At 42.7% G+C, this 16,543-nt stretch overlaps 1 protein-coding gene across 9 annotated transcripts in view; it reads right to left on the bottom strand.

Annotated features, from left to right (window-relative positions):
• nktr (natural killer cell triggering receptor) overlaps nucleotides 1-16,543 on the bottom strand; it is a 174,830-nt gene that overhangs the window by 26,422 nt on the left and 131,865 nt on the right. For all 9 annotated transcript variants that reach the window (XM_052015714.1, XM_052015716.1, XM_052015718.1 and 6 more), the window contains 4 exons: nucleotides 11,763-11,912; nucleotides 8,214-8,301; nucleotides 5,926-6,074; nucleotides 983-3,961 (listed from right to left, as the gene is read on the bottom strand). In XM_052015714.1, coding sequence (XP_051871674.1) covers nucleotides 983-3,961; nucleotides 5,926-6,074; nucleotides 8,214-8,301; nucleotides 11,763-11,912 — 3,366 coding nt within the window. The remainder of the gene's footprint in view (nucleotides 1-982; nucleotides 3,962-5,925; nucleotides 6,075-8,213; nucleotides 8,302-11,762; nucleotides 11,913-16,543) is intronic.

Genomic DNA, 16,543 nt, shown 5'->3' with positions numbered 1-16,543 from the left:
TGTGAGAAACTTCCAAACAAAATAAAAATGCTGATAGGGTTAGATGAAGACAGGTGTGAAGCATAAACTTGGGTCAGATGCCTGTTTCAATGCCATTCAGTCCTGGTATCCTTAATACCTAGTGTTGTGACGTACACCCAAAATGCAATTAGTTCCAGGTTATATGCACATTGTATTAAGCTTTAAGCATTCCCAATTCAGCAACACACCTCTTAAGGATAGTATCAAAATAGTTTAAAACCCCTGTAACTTGACTTTTGATTGCAGGTTATATTCTGATTCCTCCTTTCCTGATGTAATTTAGCTAATTTGGTGATCGTACAGATTAATAATTTTTCGATCACTGAATAATCAAAAGAGACAATGCAGATTTACAGTGGAGATAAAAGGAGAAATTGAGAGTGGTGGACATAAGTGACAGATTAGGCTGCACTGAGAGAAGGGAACATGGGAAAAGATTTCCTCATACCACAACAGCTCCAAAGTTATTCCAGTGTCTTAGAAATGCTGATGTAATTCTAATCTCTTCTGTTCTTGCTTTCAAAATTTATGGGGAAGACGTACACTGTCAAGTGAAATTTCATGACAATTCTCACTTCAGTTTGCACAAGATTAGCTTCCCCTCAAATGTAGAGTCCAGCAGTCGAGGTCGCCAAAAATTGGAGTCATCGTTAACAGTGAGAAGTTTGAACGTCCCTTCACTGAATTATGAGACTTCTGAAATTAGCTAATAAAACTTTCTCCAAAATTGTAAAGAAGATTGCTAAGATGAAGAGATCGTTATTTGTAGTGTTTCTAGAACATTTTATATCCTTATGAAAACTTAATGATGCCAGTGTATGTCCTAGTGGTAAAGATAACCAGAAGAGAGACTATTATTGAAAATGACCTAAATAATTTATTTACAGTAAGTTAAAAACCATTAGAAAGATTACAACCTGACATTAAAATATATTCCAAAGTCAGCATGGAATACACCTACCTGTAGGAAGAACTGTAACTTCTTGAGCGACTCCTTGACCTACTGCTTGACCGAGATCTCGTGCGGGAATGCGTCCTGTCCCTCGAGCTGGATCTGTAGTGACCACGTGAAGTACTTCGACTACGAGACCTGCTGTTGCTGTCTCTCGATAGCGAGTCTTCCTCGCTCGAAGTTTCCTGGTTTCTCTGCCTTTGGTTCAACCGTGCCGTCCGCCGAACTTCATCGAAGAGGGAGCCCGGTTTAACTTTATTTTTACTTTTGATTTCTATTTTCAGTCCTTGAGGTTTATTATCGGATTCAGCAGCCTCCACCTTAACCTCTGTGTTAACTACGGGGCTGGCTGTTGGTACATTTGGTAATACTTTTAAAGGTTTCCATTTATTACTATCCGTTAATTCATTCTCTGTCTTTGTACTACCTTCTGTTGCATTCCCATTGACGTCAGGTGGTTGGGCAGACTCAGCACCATTCTTTTCATTCTTATTCTGCTCACCTTTCTCTGCTGACACACTGCTGTCTGATTTGACTCCAGTGCCCTTTGCTCCTTTGCAATCACCAGCTCCAGAAAGTGATGCTTCCTCGCTGCCTTTCTGTGCCACAGGGACAGAAGTGCACTTCTCTGGTGTGGAGCTCCTGACATTCTGGTGTGGGGTCCTGGCTTTCTCTGCTGCCCCTGGTGCTTTTGCTACTGTAGCTTCAGCCTTCACTGAATCGCCCTTCTGTTTTGGCTGTGATTCCACTTCCTTTCTGTGGCTTGAGGTAACAGGGGGTGCTTCATGGGGTTCTGTATTCTCTTTGACTGTGTGGCTGACCTTTATTGAGGCAGTGCAATTCACTACATTGGTTTCAGTGTCATGGCTTCCCACTTTGGGCGGTGTAGTCCTGACTTTAGATTTCCCATCAAGTGTGCCAGGCCCATCAGTTTTTGTTTCCTCTTCTTCCTCTTCCCCAAACTCCAGAGGAGGTTGCCAATGGAATTTTTCCTTCGTCTTTTGCACCTTTTTGACCTTCTTCTTTTCACTTTTCTTCTTGAACTTGGCGCTCTTGGATCTTGACTTTTTCTTACTTTTAAGTTTGTGCTTCACTTTCTTCTTCCGCCTCTTTTCACTCTCGCTTGCTGATCCTGAAGAGCTGCTGGAAACAGAGGCCTTTCTGCCCGACGGCTGCTTGCCACCCACTTCGGAGCCAGATGATGCGGAAGATTTGGCACTGCAAACCTCAGACCTCGAGTTCATTCCTCCTCCAGACGCCTTCCCTTCAGTCTCCCCGACATCAGATTTCTGAACCAATTCTCCCTCTTCTGAGGTGGACCCGGACTGCACTTTACTGTTCCTACTCCGTTCAGTTTCAGACTCCGTTTCAGATTTCAATCTTGCTTTCTTGTGTACTTTTTTTGTAGATTTCTCACCCTTACTCTGAGACCCCGAGGCAGATTTCCTCTCAGAGGATTTGTTCCTCACAGATTTCTTCCTTGACTTCTGTACCTGATCATCAGCTGAAATTGCCTTCACATTTAAATGGTCCTTGGCAGAACTTTTGCTGGAACGGTCACTTTTTCCTTCTGATTTTTTGCTGCTGCGATTTTTTTTGGGAAATTCTGTCTTAGAGTTAGACACAACGAGTCTTTTTGATTCTGATTTTCCCCTTTCTCTCTCATATTCATCCGAATCACTCTCACTAGAACAATGAGAGGATGACACACTGCGCTCAATGCTTTCATATTTCTTTCCAGTGTTACGCTCTTTGCTTGCATTGCTGGCTGCAGAGCTTGCTTGCCGCTCTTTATCTTGCTTACTAGAAACAGAATTCTTCTTTTTAATTTTTCCATACTTCTCTTCACTGCTAGCCACACAAGCTTCTTCAGACTCGTATGAATGACTGGATGACTTGGAATAAGAGGATTCACAGTACGGGGATTTAGTTACAGACCGTGACCTAGAACTAGACCGACTCCTTGACCCAGAAGAGGACCGAGTCCTTGACCTGGAACTAAACCCCCTACTCCTTGAGCTCTTCTGATAGCCTGAAGTTGAACTTCGATTGCTTTCGTGGTCAGAATTGTAATGCCTTCTAGTTTCTGAATTCCGATGCTGTTTCCGTAAAGATGGAGATAGGTCATCTTCCCTGGAACATTTGGAATCTCTACTGCTCAATGTAGGTGTTGTTTCACTTAGCTTTGCCTGGGCTTCCTGGATTCGAACATATGAAGGCTTCCAAGGCTTCTGCCCCGGTCGCCACCTTGAAGGTGGAGGACTCTCACTTAATGGAACAGCAGGAACAGCTTCAACCGCAGCAGCATGCGTTACAATTTTTTCATTTTCCTTTGAACCTACCCTCGATGTATCAAGTTTCTTCTGGTTTAGATTTTCAAAATGTGGTCTGGAACTTCTCTTCCGTTTGTGCTTGGATTTGGAACTTGATTTAGATGTGGATCTACTTCTGGAAGATATGGAGCTTGAACTGGATCTGGACCTCGACCTGGATCTGGACCTGGAACTGGTCCTAGATCTAGACCCCGATCTGGACCGGGATCGGGTCCTAGTTCTAGAATGAGACCTTGATCTAGACCTGGACCCGGATTTTGATCTAGAACAGGACCGAGATGCCGTACTGCCCGAAGAAGATAGATGACTAGAAGATCCAGACCATACCCTTTCTGAAGAGTGCCTTGACGAAGCTGTCAATGGAGATTTCTTTTCATGCTCAAGTGAAGACTTTGTCTTGAAGCTTGATGAACGAACAGATTCTGAAGGTACAGAGATCTCCTTTGTTTTATGTTTGTGGCTTTTTTGCCTTTTGGAATGCTTCTGCTTCTTGGATTTTTTCTTTGCTTTGATTTTCCGCCTCTCCTTTTTAGGTCTCTTATAGCGGCTGGACTTTCTCCTCCTGCGGTCGTCTGAATAATATCCATCATGTGACCATGATCGAGACCACGGGGAAGCAGATCTGTCACTCCACCGTCGTGACTCTGACTTCAGTCTACAGATCAGAAGAGATAAAGCCCAATTTATGTTTGAAGAGGCAATCTGAAGTCAACATTGAATTAAAGGAAGATGACAATCCATCTCACTCCAGTACAGCATGTGTTTATTTGGCAAAGTGGCATTCATCAATAAATACCCAAGAGAGATTGAATGTTTTCAATATCCCTTCACTTCTGCCTTGCAATTCTAGATGTAATGCTTTTTGTTTTATTGGAACCTTATTTTGAAGGTGCAAGAAAGATCACGTCAGTCAAACTGAAAAGCCATGAAGTCACAGATTCAGAGTTGTACAGCATAGAAGCTGGCCCTCTAATCCACCCATGTCCACAATGACCCTTCTGCCCATCTATACTAATCCCACTTGCCTGCATGAGGTCTGTATTCTTCTATACCCTGCCTACTTAAGTGTCTGTCTAAACGCCTCTTAAGCATCGTGACTGCATCCGTTTCCACCAGCTCCTCGGGCAGCGTGTTCCAGATATCAACCACTGTGTAAAAATCCTAACATCCCCTTTAGACCTCCTACCTCTCACCTTAAACCTATTCCCTTTTGTTTTGATACCCCTATCATGGGAAAAAGATTTTGGTTACCTACCCTATCTACACCCCTCATTAAGATAAGATATCCTTCTATCAGCTCACCCCTCAGCCTCCTTCACTCTGGGGAAAACAAGCCCAGCCTCTCCAGTCGCTCCCCATAACTAATGTCCTCCAACCCAGGATGAATCTCCTCTGCACCTTCTTTAGTGCAATCACATCCTTCCTATGTTGTGGCGACCAGAATGGCAGACAATACTCCAAATGCGGCCTAACCATCGCTTTGTAATGTTGAAAGATAATGTCCCAACCTATATTATGCCTCGACCCATACCATATGCTTTCTTCACCACCCTATCAACTGTATTGGTCAGGATTAAATTCTATTTGCCAATTCTCCGCCCAACTTCCCAAAGATGGAGGCTGAGGGGAGACCTGATAGAGGTTTATAAGATTATGAGAGGCATGGCTAGAGTAGACAGCTGGTATCTTTTTCCCCAGGGTCAAAATGTCTAATACTAGAAGGCATGCATTTAAGGTGAGGGGGGTAAGCTCAAAGGAGATGTGCGGGGCAAGTTTTGTTTTTTTTTCCCCCCACACAGAGTAGTAGGTGTCTGGAATGTGCTGCCAGGGGTGGTGATGGAGGCAAATACAATAGAAGCATTTAAGAGGCTCTTGGATAGGCACAATGAATATGCAGAGAATGAAGAGATATGGACATTATGCAGGCAGGGGGATTAGGTTAATTAGGCATTTAATTAGTTCGGCACAACATCGTGAGCCTGTTCCTGTGCTGTACTGTTCTATTCTATATCCTGCTATATCCTTAGACAACCTTCCTCGCTATCCACAACACCAATTTTTGGTGTCATCTGCAAGTCAGTATAACCCTATTTTAGGAATGCAAGTAATACCTACAGGAGGAGATCACATGGGCTTCTTGAGTCTGATCTACTTTTCAATAAATTTACAGGTGATATTCTACCTTAACTCCATTTTCCCTTCCTATCCCTAGATTACGTTACTCCCTTCCTATTTCTTGGTTTGTCTTCAATTAATAGATATAATGAAATTAAAAGGCAATATATCAGGAACATGTAGCAAAGCTGAAAACACAAAATGTGCAACAGTCAGGTGATAGATTCTCTGAAACCCTAGCACGATTTGGTGAATGTTATAAGTCCTTGGAAAATGAGTGCCCTCAGCATACAAAAACAAAACACTGCAAATGTTGTAAATCTGAAATAAAAACAGAAAATGATACTCTTTTGATCAGTCACTATCTGCAGAAGGGGAAAGGCAGTGATGTTTCTGTCACCACAGAGAGTATTTCCAACATTGCTGTTTCTAGTGCACTTGACATTTTGGATAATGGTTAAACAAAACCCTTTTGTTCTAAGCCCCATTTTATAGAATTCCTACTTGTCTCCTTTGGTCCACTTCTCTAAGCTGGCGGCTCGATATGTTCTAACGCGCTGCATTTCTTCTTTCCAGTGAGGTGGTGTTTCACTGGTTTCCTCATCCAGTTCCGATTCCGAATGCGATCTAGATTTTGAAGGAGTACGATAACGCTGACCCAGAAAGAGGAGAGAAGATACAAAAGAGTGAAATGCGATTTCTCAACGTTCTGTGGCTTGGAAGCAAATTACATTTTGAAGCTCTCCCCCTCCTGTGTTTTTCTTCCTGTCATCTCGCTGCACAAATCGTGTCTGCACTGTGGAAGACCAGAAGCTCTAGCATCGCATATTCCCCAAACTGTTTCTTTTCATGTTTATTGTCATAGGCTTACATACACATGGTATAAATGTCATGAAAATTAGCTCTGTGCAGCAGCAACACAGTGCATTACAAACATAACTTAACATGAAGTTAAATTAACATAAATTATACATAACTTGTAACTTGAGTCCTATGGAGAACTCGACATGTACCTAAATATACAAACATAAGCTAACTTAGCCGTGAGAGCCCATCTATGTGTTGGCAGGCTCTTTCATAATTGGGGGAGAAATGATTGCTTTTGCCTTGGTCTAATGTGCACAAAGGGATAACTTACAATGAACATTGGTGGATTGTAAGAGCCTTGCTGCTTCACCCTGCGTCTCAAGATCTCCTCATCGACAACATGCCTCTGCTATCATGAAAGCTGAAGCCTGCTATAGTCAGCACAGCCTGAAGATCAACCCAACACTATTGTGATCTCCAGGATGCTGGAGGATAGTTAATGGTGCATTATTCCAGCAGCCCCTTGGTGTTGCAACCACATGCATGTTCTTCACATGTGAACTTAAACTGTGATTGTTAGCCAACTACTCTACTCTGAGGTCATCACAGAGATCAAAGCTTTTTATGTTAAGGTATATATATCACTGTCAGTACTCCAACGCAAGAATCTCTCGACTATTCCTCTCATGTAGTAAAAATTCCACTTAGGTAGTTTTGCCTCTAGCTAAAAGAACAGACCTATCCACCCCTAGAGATATACTACAAGTCAAGCCATGAAGGAGTGCTGAAGTTTAACTGAATAGAACTGCTTAGCAAAGCAAAAAAAAATGTTACTAAGCTACACAGCATCAGCTACCAGAGTTAACTGGTACCAAGGGAAAGAATCTGAATAATGGGTCAACCTCACGGGGGTTGCATCAAAGAGAGGTAGTCAATCATCAGCAGTGCTCTAAAGCTCTTGTACTGCCTCAGTTACTAAAATAGAGTCTGCTACAAAGGCTGAGCTCTACTTTGCCACTGCTAGATATATAACCTGAGGTAAAGACCCTGCCTGCCTCCTCCTCAAGGAGGGTCAGTTATCCATTAAGGGAACCACAGGTACATTAGAAATCATTGATGGCTCAGGTACCACACAACTCACAGTCATCAGTTCTATCCACAGATCTTAAAAGCAATAAAATTAATACAGTTTCTATTTGAGTATGCCGAAATGGTAAATTATTTTTCGATATCAAAACATATTTTGGAATAGATAAATTAGGGATAAAAATTTCCATCTGATGTTAATGATTAACCTAAAGACTTCCATTAATTAAGCACAAAATGAGTTGCACTAAAGACACAATGGAAAAATTTAGGTGAAATATTTGATGCCCTATTAACAAAATACCATTAGCATTCAAAAGCTAAGGGATGAACAAAACAGATGGTGAAATGGGTGCAAGATTAAGCAGCAAGCCTTTTAAAAGAAGGGCAGGTTGAAGTTTCAAGATGATGAGAAAGAATGAGTCAATGTGGGAATGGGCCATGGTTTGATGTTTTCAAAGATCGAGGCTGCGGGAAGGTGGGCAACACTACTATCAGATGTACTATTAGAGAAGTACTGAGATGAAATTCAGAAATGCGAATTGAAAATAGTTGAGTTATACAGCACGGAAACAGGCCCTTCGGCTCAACTGGTCCACGCCAACCAAGATTCCCATCCAAGCTAGTCCCATTTACCTGTGTGTGGCCCATATCCCTCATAAACCTTTCCTATCTATGTATCTGTCCAAGTGGCTTTTAAATGCTGTTAATAAATCTGTCTCAACCATTTCCTCTGGCAGTTCATTCCATATACTGACCACCCTCTGGGTTAAAAAGTTGCCCCTCAGTTTCCTATTAAATCTCTTCCCTCTCACCCTAAACCATTGTCCTCTGACTCTTGATTCCCTAACCCTGAGAAAAGTTGGTGAGATTACAGGGAGATCAGAGTAAATACATACCATTGTTCCTCTGCCTTTAATTTTACGGCCTGACTTCGACACCACTGGTTTCTGCTCACTAACTGTTGAAGGTGGCTCCTGAAGCTTTCTGTAAGGGAATGAAAATAAAATCTGAAATAATTAAAACTAAAGGAAAAATCTCAATACTGCACAATTTGCATGTTCTTCAAATCAATGTTTAATGTCAACTTTGTTAACTGTGTCTCTTCTCAGCCTTAAATACAAGGTTCCCAAGTACAGTATGTTTTGTTATTCAAGTGTGGAGAGGATGCCAATAGTTGTGGGAAAAAATGTCCTTGTGTACTGCTGAGCTGTTTTGTCACGACAAAAAGACTAAGTACGCTTTTCAGTTTTTGCAGGCCTTGCGTAAACTCCACATCCCGGCTGCAGCAAGCTTTCTGATAATAAAGAACAATCCATCATTCATTTAGCACTTGTCATGTTTCCAGGACACCTCCAGATTTCAGATCTAAATTAATTATTTATATTTTGAACTGGAGTCACTGTTACTTGGAAGGAAAACATTGTAGTCAATCTACACATTATCACCTTTCTAGAACATCTTAGTGGATTGATTGTCCCAAAGCCAGCCAGGTATCCCTGCTGAAGATCCGGTTCCCAGCACAGCATTGGGCCTAACTTGGCACTGCTCGTTGCAGCTGCTCCTGCGTTAAATTGATGGACTCATGGAGTCCACACACAAAAAGCTGGAGGAACTCAGTGGGTCAGGCAGCAGCTATGGAGGGAAATGGACAGTCAATGTTTCGGGTCGAGACCCTCCATCAGGACTGGAAAGAAAGAGGGGAGGTAGCCAGTGGTCTCCAACCTGACAGCATGAACATAAATTTCTCTAACTTCCAGTAACCACTCCCCTCTGTCCCCCTTTTATTTTCCCTTATCCCACAGGTCCCATCACTCCTCCTCTTTCCCCTTCCCCACCCTCTCGATCTGCCATCACCCACACATCCCTCCCTCCGGTTCCCCTCTCCACCTCCTTCCCTTTATTCCATGGTCCTCTGTCCACTCCATCTTCTTCAGCCCTTTGTCACTTCCACCTATGATCTCCCAGCTTCTTACATCATTCCTACTCTCCCCCTCATCATCCCCCTCTCACCTGGGTCCACCTCTCACCCACCATCACACAACATGGTGGAGGAACTCAGTGGATCAGGCAGCATCTTGCTCCACCCCCTCCCTCCACCTTTTTTATACTGGCCATCTCCCCTCTTTCTTTCCAATCCAGATGAGGGGTCTCGACCCAAAACGTTGACTGCCCATTTCCCTCCATGGATGCTGCCTGACCTGCTGAGTTCCTCCAGCATGCTGTGTGCTGCTCCAGACTTCTAGCATCCGCAGTCTTTCTTGTATCTCCTCGTGGAAGCCAATGGGGCAGTGTGAGTTTCCAGAGGGTTTCCCATCCTGTAGGCAAGGATGTCTGCTCGCTCAGTTGAGCTGGACTGGGTTAAACCTGGCCACAAGCACAACAGTCTCATTGAAATGAATGTGAGATATGAGAAAAAATTGCTGGGAACATTCAGCAGGTCAGGTAGCATTTGGACAAAGAGAAACAAGAGTCAATGTTTCAGGTCAAGGACCTTTTGTCTGATGTGAGGAGGAGAAAAAGTAGTATCCAGCTGCAGGAAGGGTGGCGGGGTGGTGAAGAACAGATAGGCAATGGGAATCTCTCTGATGGGGTGAGGTCAAGGTTGCCCAGGGGATGAGCTGTAAGCAAACCCAGCTAGCCTAGTTGGTAGAACACACTCATCTCAGGCTGTTTTTTCAAGCCTCGTGTTGGCCTCAAATGTCTGTAGTTTACTACAGGAGATGGTACACCTGTCCTTTCACCTCTTCCCTTCCCACCATCCAGGGATGCCCGCAGCTTGCAGGGGCAACCCTGAACTTCCCACTTGAATTCACCATCTCCCTCTGACCTATCTACCTGTGGTCTGCTACAGTGGTACAAAGAGTCCCAACATAAAGCTTGAGGAACAGCACCACATCTTCTGTCTGGGCACGTTGCAGCTGGCCGGACTCTAGATCAACTTTTAGTTCAGATATATCGCCTTTTCTACTTACATTATCACTCTTTAATTGCTCTCATTTAGTAACTTTCCTGAACAAAAGACCACGTTCTCTCTCCCTAATTTCTCCCGGTAACTCATCAACTGGGTAACCCTGTTTACAGCTTATCCCCAAGACAACCCTGGCCTCACCCTAGAGATATTCTCTTTGTCCTCTGCATCCCACCCCCATCTTCCCTGCAACTTAATACTCACTTACTTTTTCTCCTTTTCAGTTCTGATGAATGGTCCTCAACCTCAAATGTTAACTCTGTTTCTCTTCCTACAGATGCCGTCTGACCTGCTGAGTGTTTCCAGCATTTTCTGTTTTTATTTCAGATTTCCAGCATCTGCAGTTTTTTGATTTTCGAATGAATGCAAGACACTGGTTGTCATTAAAAGGCAAGAGGTTGTTTCATTAAATTGTTTGCTAACCTTCAATTTTTCTTTTTACATGCTTCTTCGTGTAAAAGAAAACAAAATTTAATATTTTAGATCTTTCTACTAATGTGTAAAATTTCTGACTCAGCTCAAACGTTATTAGAATTTTCTGAATATTGAAAACATTCCCCAACTTTCAATAGCTTCATTCACGCCATCAGCTTTGAACATGGAGTGGAACCTCAATAGCTGTTGAAAATCTTCCAGTGACACAGCCCCTCTGCTCAAATGCTGGGTCCTAGGCTTCCAGTGAAACACTGCACTGGGGACCAAGGCACAGCCCAAGGACAATTGCTAGCAGTTCTGGGGAACAGATCTGCCCCCAGGATCAGTTTTTGGTGAGATCTGTTTGGGGGTAGGGAAAGAGAATCTGTAATGAGCAATTTTGGCCAAGTCATTTGGAGAACTTATTGGTCCTCTGAAAAATAGCAGAAGGACCATCAGCATCCATTTGGATCATCAGATAAAGTCAGTAAATTGGTCAAACAATAGCTGGTGGGGGAAACCGGTCAGAAAATTGGTGCAATAGTGTGGATGAAGGGGGCTGAGGGAAACAAGCTACTAACCATTCCACACCAGATCAGAGAGTGATTGAAGCCAACATGGAGCACCTAGGGAAGAAAGTATTCTTTGCCCTGATCATAATTTTCTTTCAAAGTGCTTATCAACACAATCAAGGAAAAGAACTCAATACCTTTGGCTAATGGAAGGAAAAGAAATTGGGAAATCAAACCAAAACACGATGAAGTTAAAGTGGAATAATGGGAGTGTTTATTGGCACAGATTAGAAAAAAGCCTGAGAGTAATTATCGACTGTTGTACGTCTCTCTCTCGGAACCATGGGATGCAGTCAAAAAGTTAAAATGAGTACTAATTAGCCAAAATACTACAGAGATAAAATTCCAGATACTACAGTTATTCTCTTTAATACAGCAACAAAAGCAAAGTTAATTTCATATATTTAAAATCTCTTTTGATCTTTTTACTTGTTAATAATTGATTTAAGAAACAGTAGCAATGTAAAACAGAGTTACTGCAATTTACTCACGGCTCAGTATCTGGTTTTGGCACATCTCGCCTGAGCAAAAATCTGTTCTCTGGTACTGGAGGAATCTCTTCAGGCCTTACAGATAGTTTCTGTCGCTTTGGGTTTAAATCTCTGTCTTTCTCATCTTCCTCGTCCACGCCATTATGGTTGCTGAAGGACAAAAAGCAGACTGAAGCTCACCAAGCACTGGATTTACCGATGTGTGTGCACAAGCATGTTGAAATACAGCCTGAAATCATTGAAAACACAATTAGCAGCTATCAAAATGGGGCATTCACTGAAGTGATGATTTCCCACAGCACCAAATCTATAAATCTCAAAATGCATCTTTAAGGAAATTGGTGAATAGGAAATCCATTGGGGATAAGAAGGGAAATCCATTGGGGATAAGAAGGGACTTTTCCACTAAGATTCTGAAGCACTGGAACAAAGAAAGGTAATGATTACCACAGTGATGAAACTCAGTACCAACTCAAGAACACAAGAAAGTAGGAGCAGGAGTAGGCCACTCGGCCCCTCAAACCTACCCCACCATTCAATATGATCACAGGTGACCATACCGAGCTCAACTCCTCTTCTCTGCCAGTTCCCCATAACCCTCAATCCCTCGAACCTTCAAATATTGATCCATCTCCACCTTAAATATATCTAATGATCTGGCCTCCACCACCCCCAGGGGCAGAGAATTCCAGAGATTCATCATCCTCCAACAGAAGAAATTTTTAAACACCTCAGCTTTAAATGACTGACCCCTTATTTTGTTCTCCTCCCTCTAGAAGTCATTGTGCTTTACAACTAATTCATAAAAAGCTGTGACAATGTTTGAACAACGTGCACTAAATTAAATGTGCAGATTCATCCCAAGAGGTCATTATAAAATGCTTACATTGAAGACGTTCTATATGTTTACCGATAGCCACTTTCCTCAGATGGAGCAGAGGTGTGTTTTGAATAGCATAGCGTTTACAACACAGAAGCAAGCTATTCAGCTCAATAATCTTAAATTGAACCTCCACTTTTTTGTAATTTCTCCTTTTAGCCTACCACTTCTGCCATTTGCTTAGTTGATATCTTCTTGGAAGAATACATCTAATCATTTCTGTTCTATCCTGAGCAGAATGATTCTAAAAAAGCTACTCAGAACCCAAAAACATTAACACAGGCTTCCCACATTAGACCAACTCGAAGAGCTTGCATTTATAGAGGTACTCTCAGAATACCTTAAAGCACTTCATGTGAAATTAATTGATTTGATAATGAAGTTGCTAAATTTAACAGTGCAGCCAAAGTAGGTCCCACAACCAGTAGTAAACTTGATGGCCAATTTGTTTTCGGTTGAGGGAAGGAATCTGAACTCTGAATTGCAGCAATCTATTAGTGCTGCACTTCTGTGTCAATCTGTGTTATCTATTCAGATCCAGGAGTGGTGCTTGATATGATTCACAACACTCACTCCAAACAAACCAGCTCAGTCACAAAGACATGACAATTAAAACCATCTAATAGGTTTGGGAGAGGAAAAACAAATTGCAGAACAAGTTTTAAAATCTCTGTCTCCCTCTCTCAAACCCACTTTCTAGTTTCACTCGAGATTCTTTCTTCTCTCCTCTCTTTGGGGAAGGAAGTGAACACATGCAGAGGAGTCTGAGGTGGATGAACAGCAGCTGACGCTTGGAGCTTTGAGCCAAAATACTCATGGTTTCACCCTTCTAAAATTAACCTCATCACCGATACAAGTCGCTGATAACATCTGCTGAAACGGGACCTTGGATTCAAGTAACATATCCTGTTTATAGCTTTTTAAAAAGAAAAATAAAGTAGCATGTTATTGGAAGCTTTTATATTTTACTATGAACACTTCCAAGCGTAACTGACATGAATAGTCTGTATGTGTGCACATGCACATGTATATGTGCACACACATGTGCATGTGTGCATACATGGAGAGGGTTGTGGATTCATTTTTTATTGAGCATTTTCAGTGCACTAATCCCTCAGAGTCTGAGATCACAAGATCACAAGATAAGGGAGCAGAAGCAGGCCATTCGGCCCATCGAGTCTGCTCCAAGGAAAAGGGAAAAAGAAATGGGGTGGGAAAAAAAGAGAGAGAAAAAAAAACTATTCTAATCCCATTTGCCAGCCTTATCCCCATATCCCTTGATACCCTGACTATTTAGATATCTGTCTATCTCCTCCTTGAATACCCCCACTGATCTGGCCTCCACTGCTGTGCGTGGCAAGGAGTTCCACAATTTCACCACCCTCTGGGTAAAGAAACTTCTCCTCATCTCTGTCTTGAAACTGTACCCTCTAATTCTAAGATTGTGCCCTCTGGTCCTGGACACGCCCACCAAGGGAAACAGCCTAGCCACATCTACTCTATCCTTACCTGTCAACATTTTAAATGTCGCTACGAGGTCCCCTCTCATCCTTCTGTACTCCAGCGAGTACAGTCCAAGAGCCGACAAACGCTCATCATACTTAAGCCCTTTCATTCCTGGAATCATTCTCGTAAATCTCCTCTGAACCCTCTCCAACGTCAGCACATCCTTCCTAAGATGCGGGGCCCAAAACTGCGCACAGTATTCCAAATGAGGCCTCACTAGCGCCCCGTAGAGCCTCATCAACACTTCCTTACTTTTATACACTATACCTCTCGAGATGAATGCCAACATAGCATTCGCTTTCTTAACCACCGATCCAACCTGGTGGTTAACTTTTAAGGTATCTTGTATGAGTACCCCCAAGTCCCTTTGTACTACCGCACTATCAATCTTCTCTCCTTCTAGATAATAATCTACCCGCTTATTTCTACTTCCAAAGTGTACAACTGCACATTTCTCAACATTGAATCTCATCTGCCATTTCCTTGCCCATTCTCCTAAACTGTCTAGGTCCCTCTGCATTCTTTCTATTTCCTCTATGCTCCCTACTCCTCCACTTATCTTGGTGTCATCCGCAAACTTAGCCACACAACCATTTATTCCATCATCCAAATCATTGATGTACAAGGTAAAAAGGAGAGGCCCCAACACCGACCCCTGCGGCACACCACTAGTAACCGGTAACCAACCAGAACGAGATCCTTTTATTTCCACCCTTTGCTTCCTGCCAACCAGCCAATTCTCCACCCATTTTGCTACCCTGCCCATAATTCCATGACCTCTCATCTTATTAATCAGTCTCTTGTGAGGCACCTTATCGAAGGCCTTTTGAAAGTCTAAATACACAACATCTACCGCCTCTCCCTTATCCACCCTACCTGTGATTTCTTCAAAAAACTCCAATAGGTTGGTCAGACAGGACCTCCCCTTCACAAAACCATGTTGACTAGGTCCTATCTTGCCTTGCGCCTCTAGGTATTCGGTAACCTCCTCCTTGAGGATAGACTCCAATAATTTTCCCACCACTGACGTCAGACTAATAGGTCTGTAATTGCCTTTGTGCTGCCTCCCACCTTTCTTATACAACGGAACTACATTCGCTACCCTCCAGTCCTCCGGAACCATGCCAGAATCTATCGATTCCTGAAAAATAATCGCCAACGCCTCCGCTATCTCCACAGCCACCTCCTTCAGAACCCGGGGATGCACCTCATCCGGTCCGGGAGACTTATCAGCCTTAAGCCCCTTTAGTTTTCCAAGCACCTTCTCCCTATTAATCTCAATTGAACTCAGCTCCAATTCGTGAGACTCCTGACTAATGGGCACATTGCTTATGTCCTCCACGGTGAAGACCGATGCAAAATATTCATTCAATTCCCTTGCCATCTCACTATCATCCATTATAATACCTCCTGCACCGTTATCAATTGGTCCTATGTCAACCCGTGTCTCTCTTTTATTCCTTATGTATTTAAAAAAACTCTTAGAATCCTTCCGAATGTTGTCCGCCAGCTTCCTTTCGTAACTCATCTTTGCTTTCCTAATGACCTTCTTAGTTTCTCTCTGCAGATTTTTAAAATCGTTCCAATCTTCTGTTTTCCCACTAATTTTTGCTACTTTGTACGCCGCCCCTTTTGCTTTTATTTTATCCTTCACCTCCCTCGTTATCCACATCTGTGCCTTTTTTCCATTCAAAACCTTCTTTTTTCTTGGAATATATCTGTCCTGCATTGTCCTTATTTCCTGTAGAAATTTCTTCCATTTTTCCTCTGCCGTCCCTCCAGCTAACTTACTCCTCCAATCAATTTGGGCCAACTCATCTCTCATACCTTTGTAATTTCCCTTATTCCACTGAAATATCGATACACCAGTTATCAGCTTCTCCTTCTCAAACTTGAAACTAAACTCAATCATATTGTGATCACTTGTTCCCAGTGGTTCCTTTACCTTTAGTTCCCTAATCACCTCGGGTTCACTACACAGCACCCAATCCAAAACAGCCGATCCCCTGGTGGGCTCCTCAATAAGTTGCTCCAGAAAAACATCCCTTAGACATTCCACAAACTCACTCTCCTGAGTACTACCGCCTTGCTGCATTTCCCAGTCCACCTTCATGTTAAAATCCCCCATAATTATCTTCACATTGTCACATGGCAGGAACTTGGTAAGCAATCTGGAGAATCAAAGGGAAAACAAAACTGGAACTGAAACAAAAGATCGGAGGAGATACAAGTAGACAGCGAGCCATACCATAAAACTAAATTTTATTTCTTTTAAAAATGCAAAACAAGATTAAGCACGCAGATCTGAAGGACCCAAGCTCGACCGCCTCTCTGGACTGAGGATCTCATCGGAGCAGCTTCAGACTACTAATGGCAACCTCTCCACTTAATGGGT

Source organism: Pristis pectinata, chromosome 5 (assembly GCF_009764475.1).
Source record: "Pristis pectinata isolate sPriPec2 chromosome 5, sPriPec2.1.pri, whole genome shotgun sequence".
NCBI classification, from domain to species: Eukaryota; Metazoa; Chordata; class Chondrichthyes; order Rhinopristiformes; family Pristidae; genus Pristis; species Pristis pectinata.
This window is presented reverse-complemented; position numbering and strand designations above follow the sequence as displayed.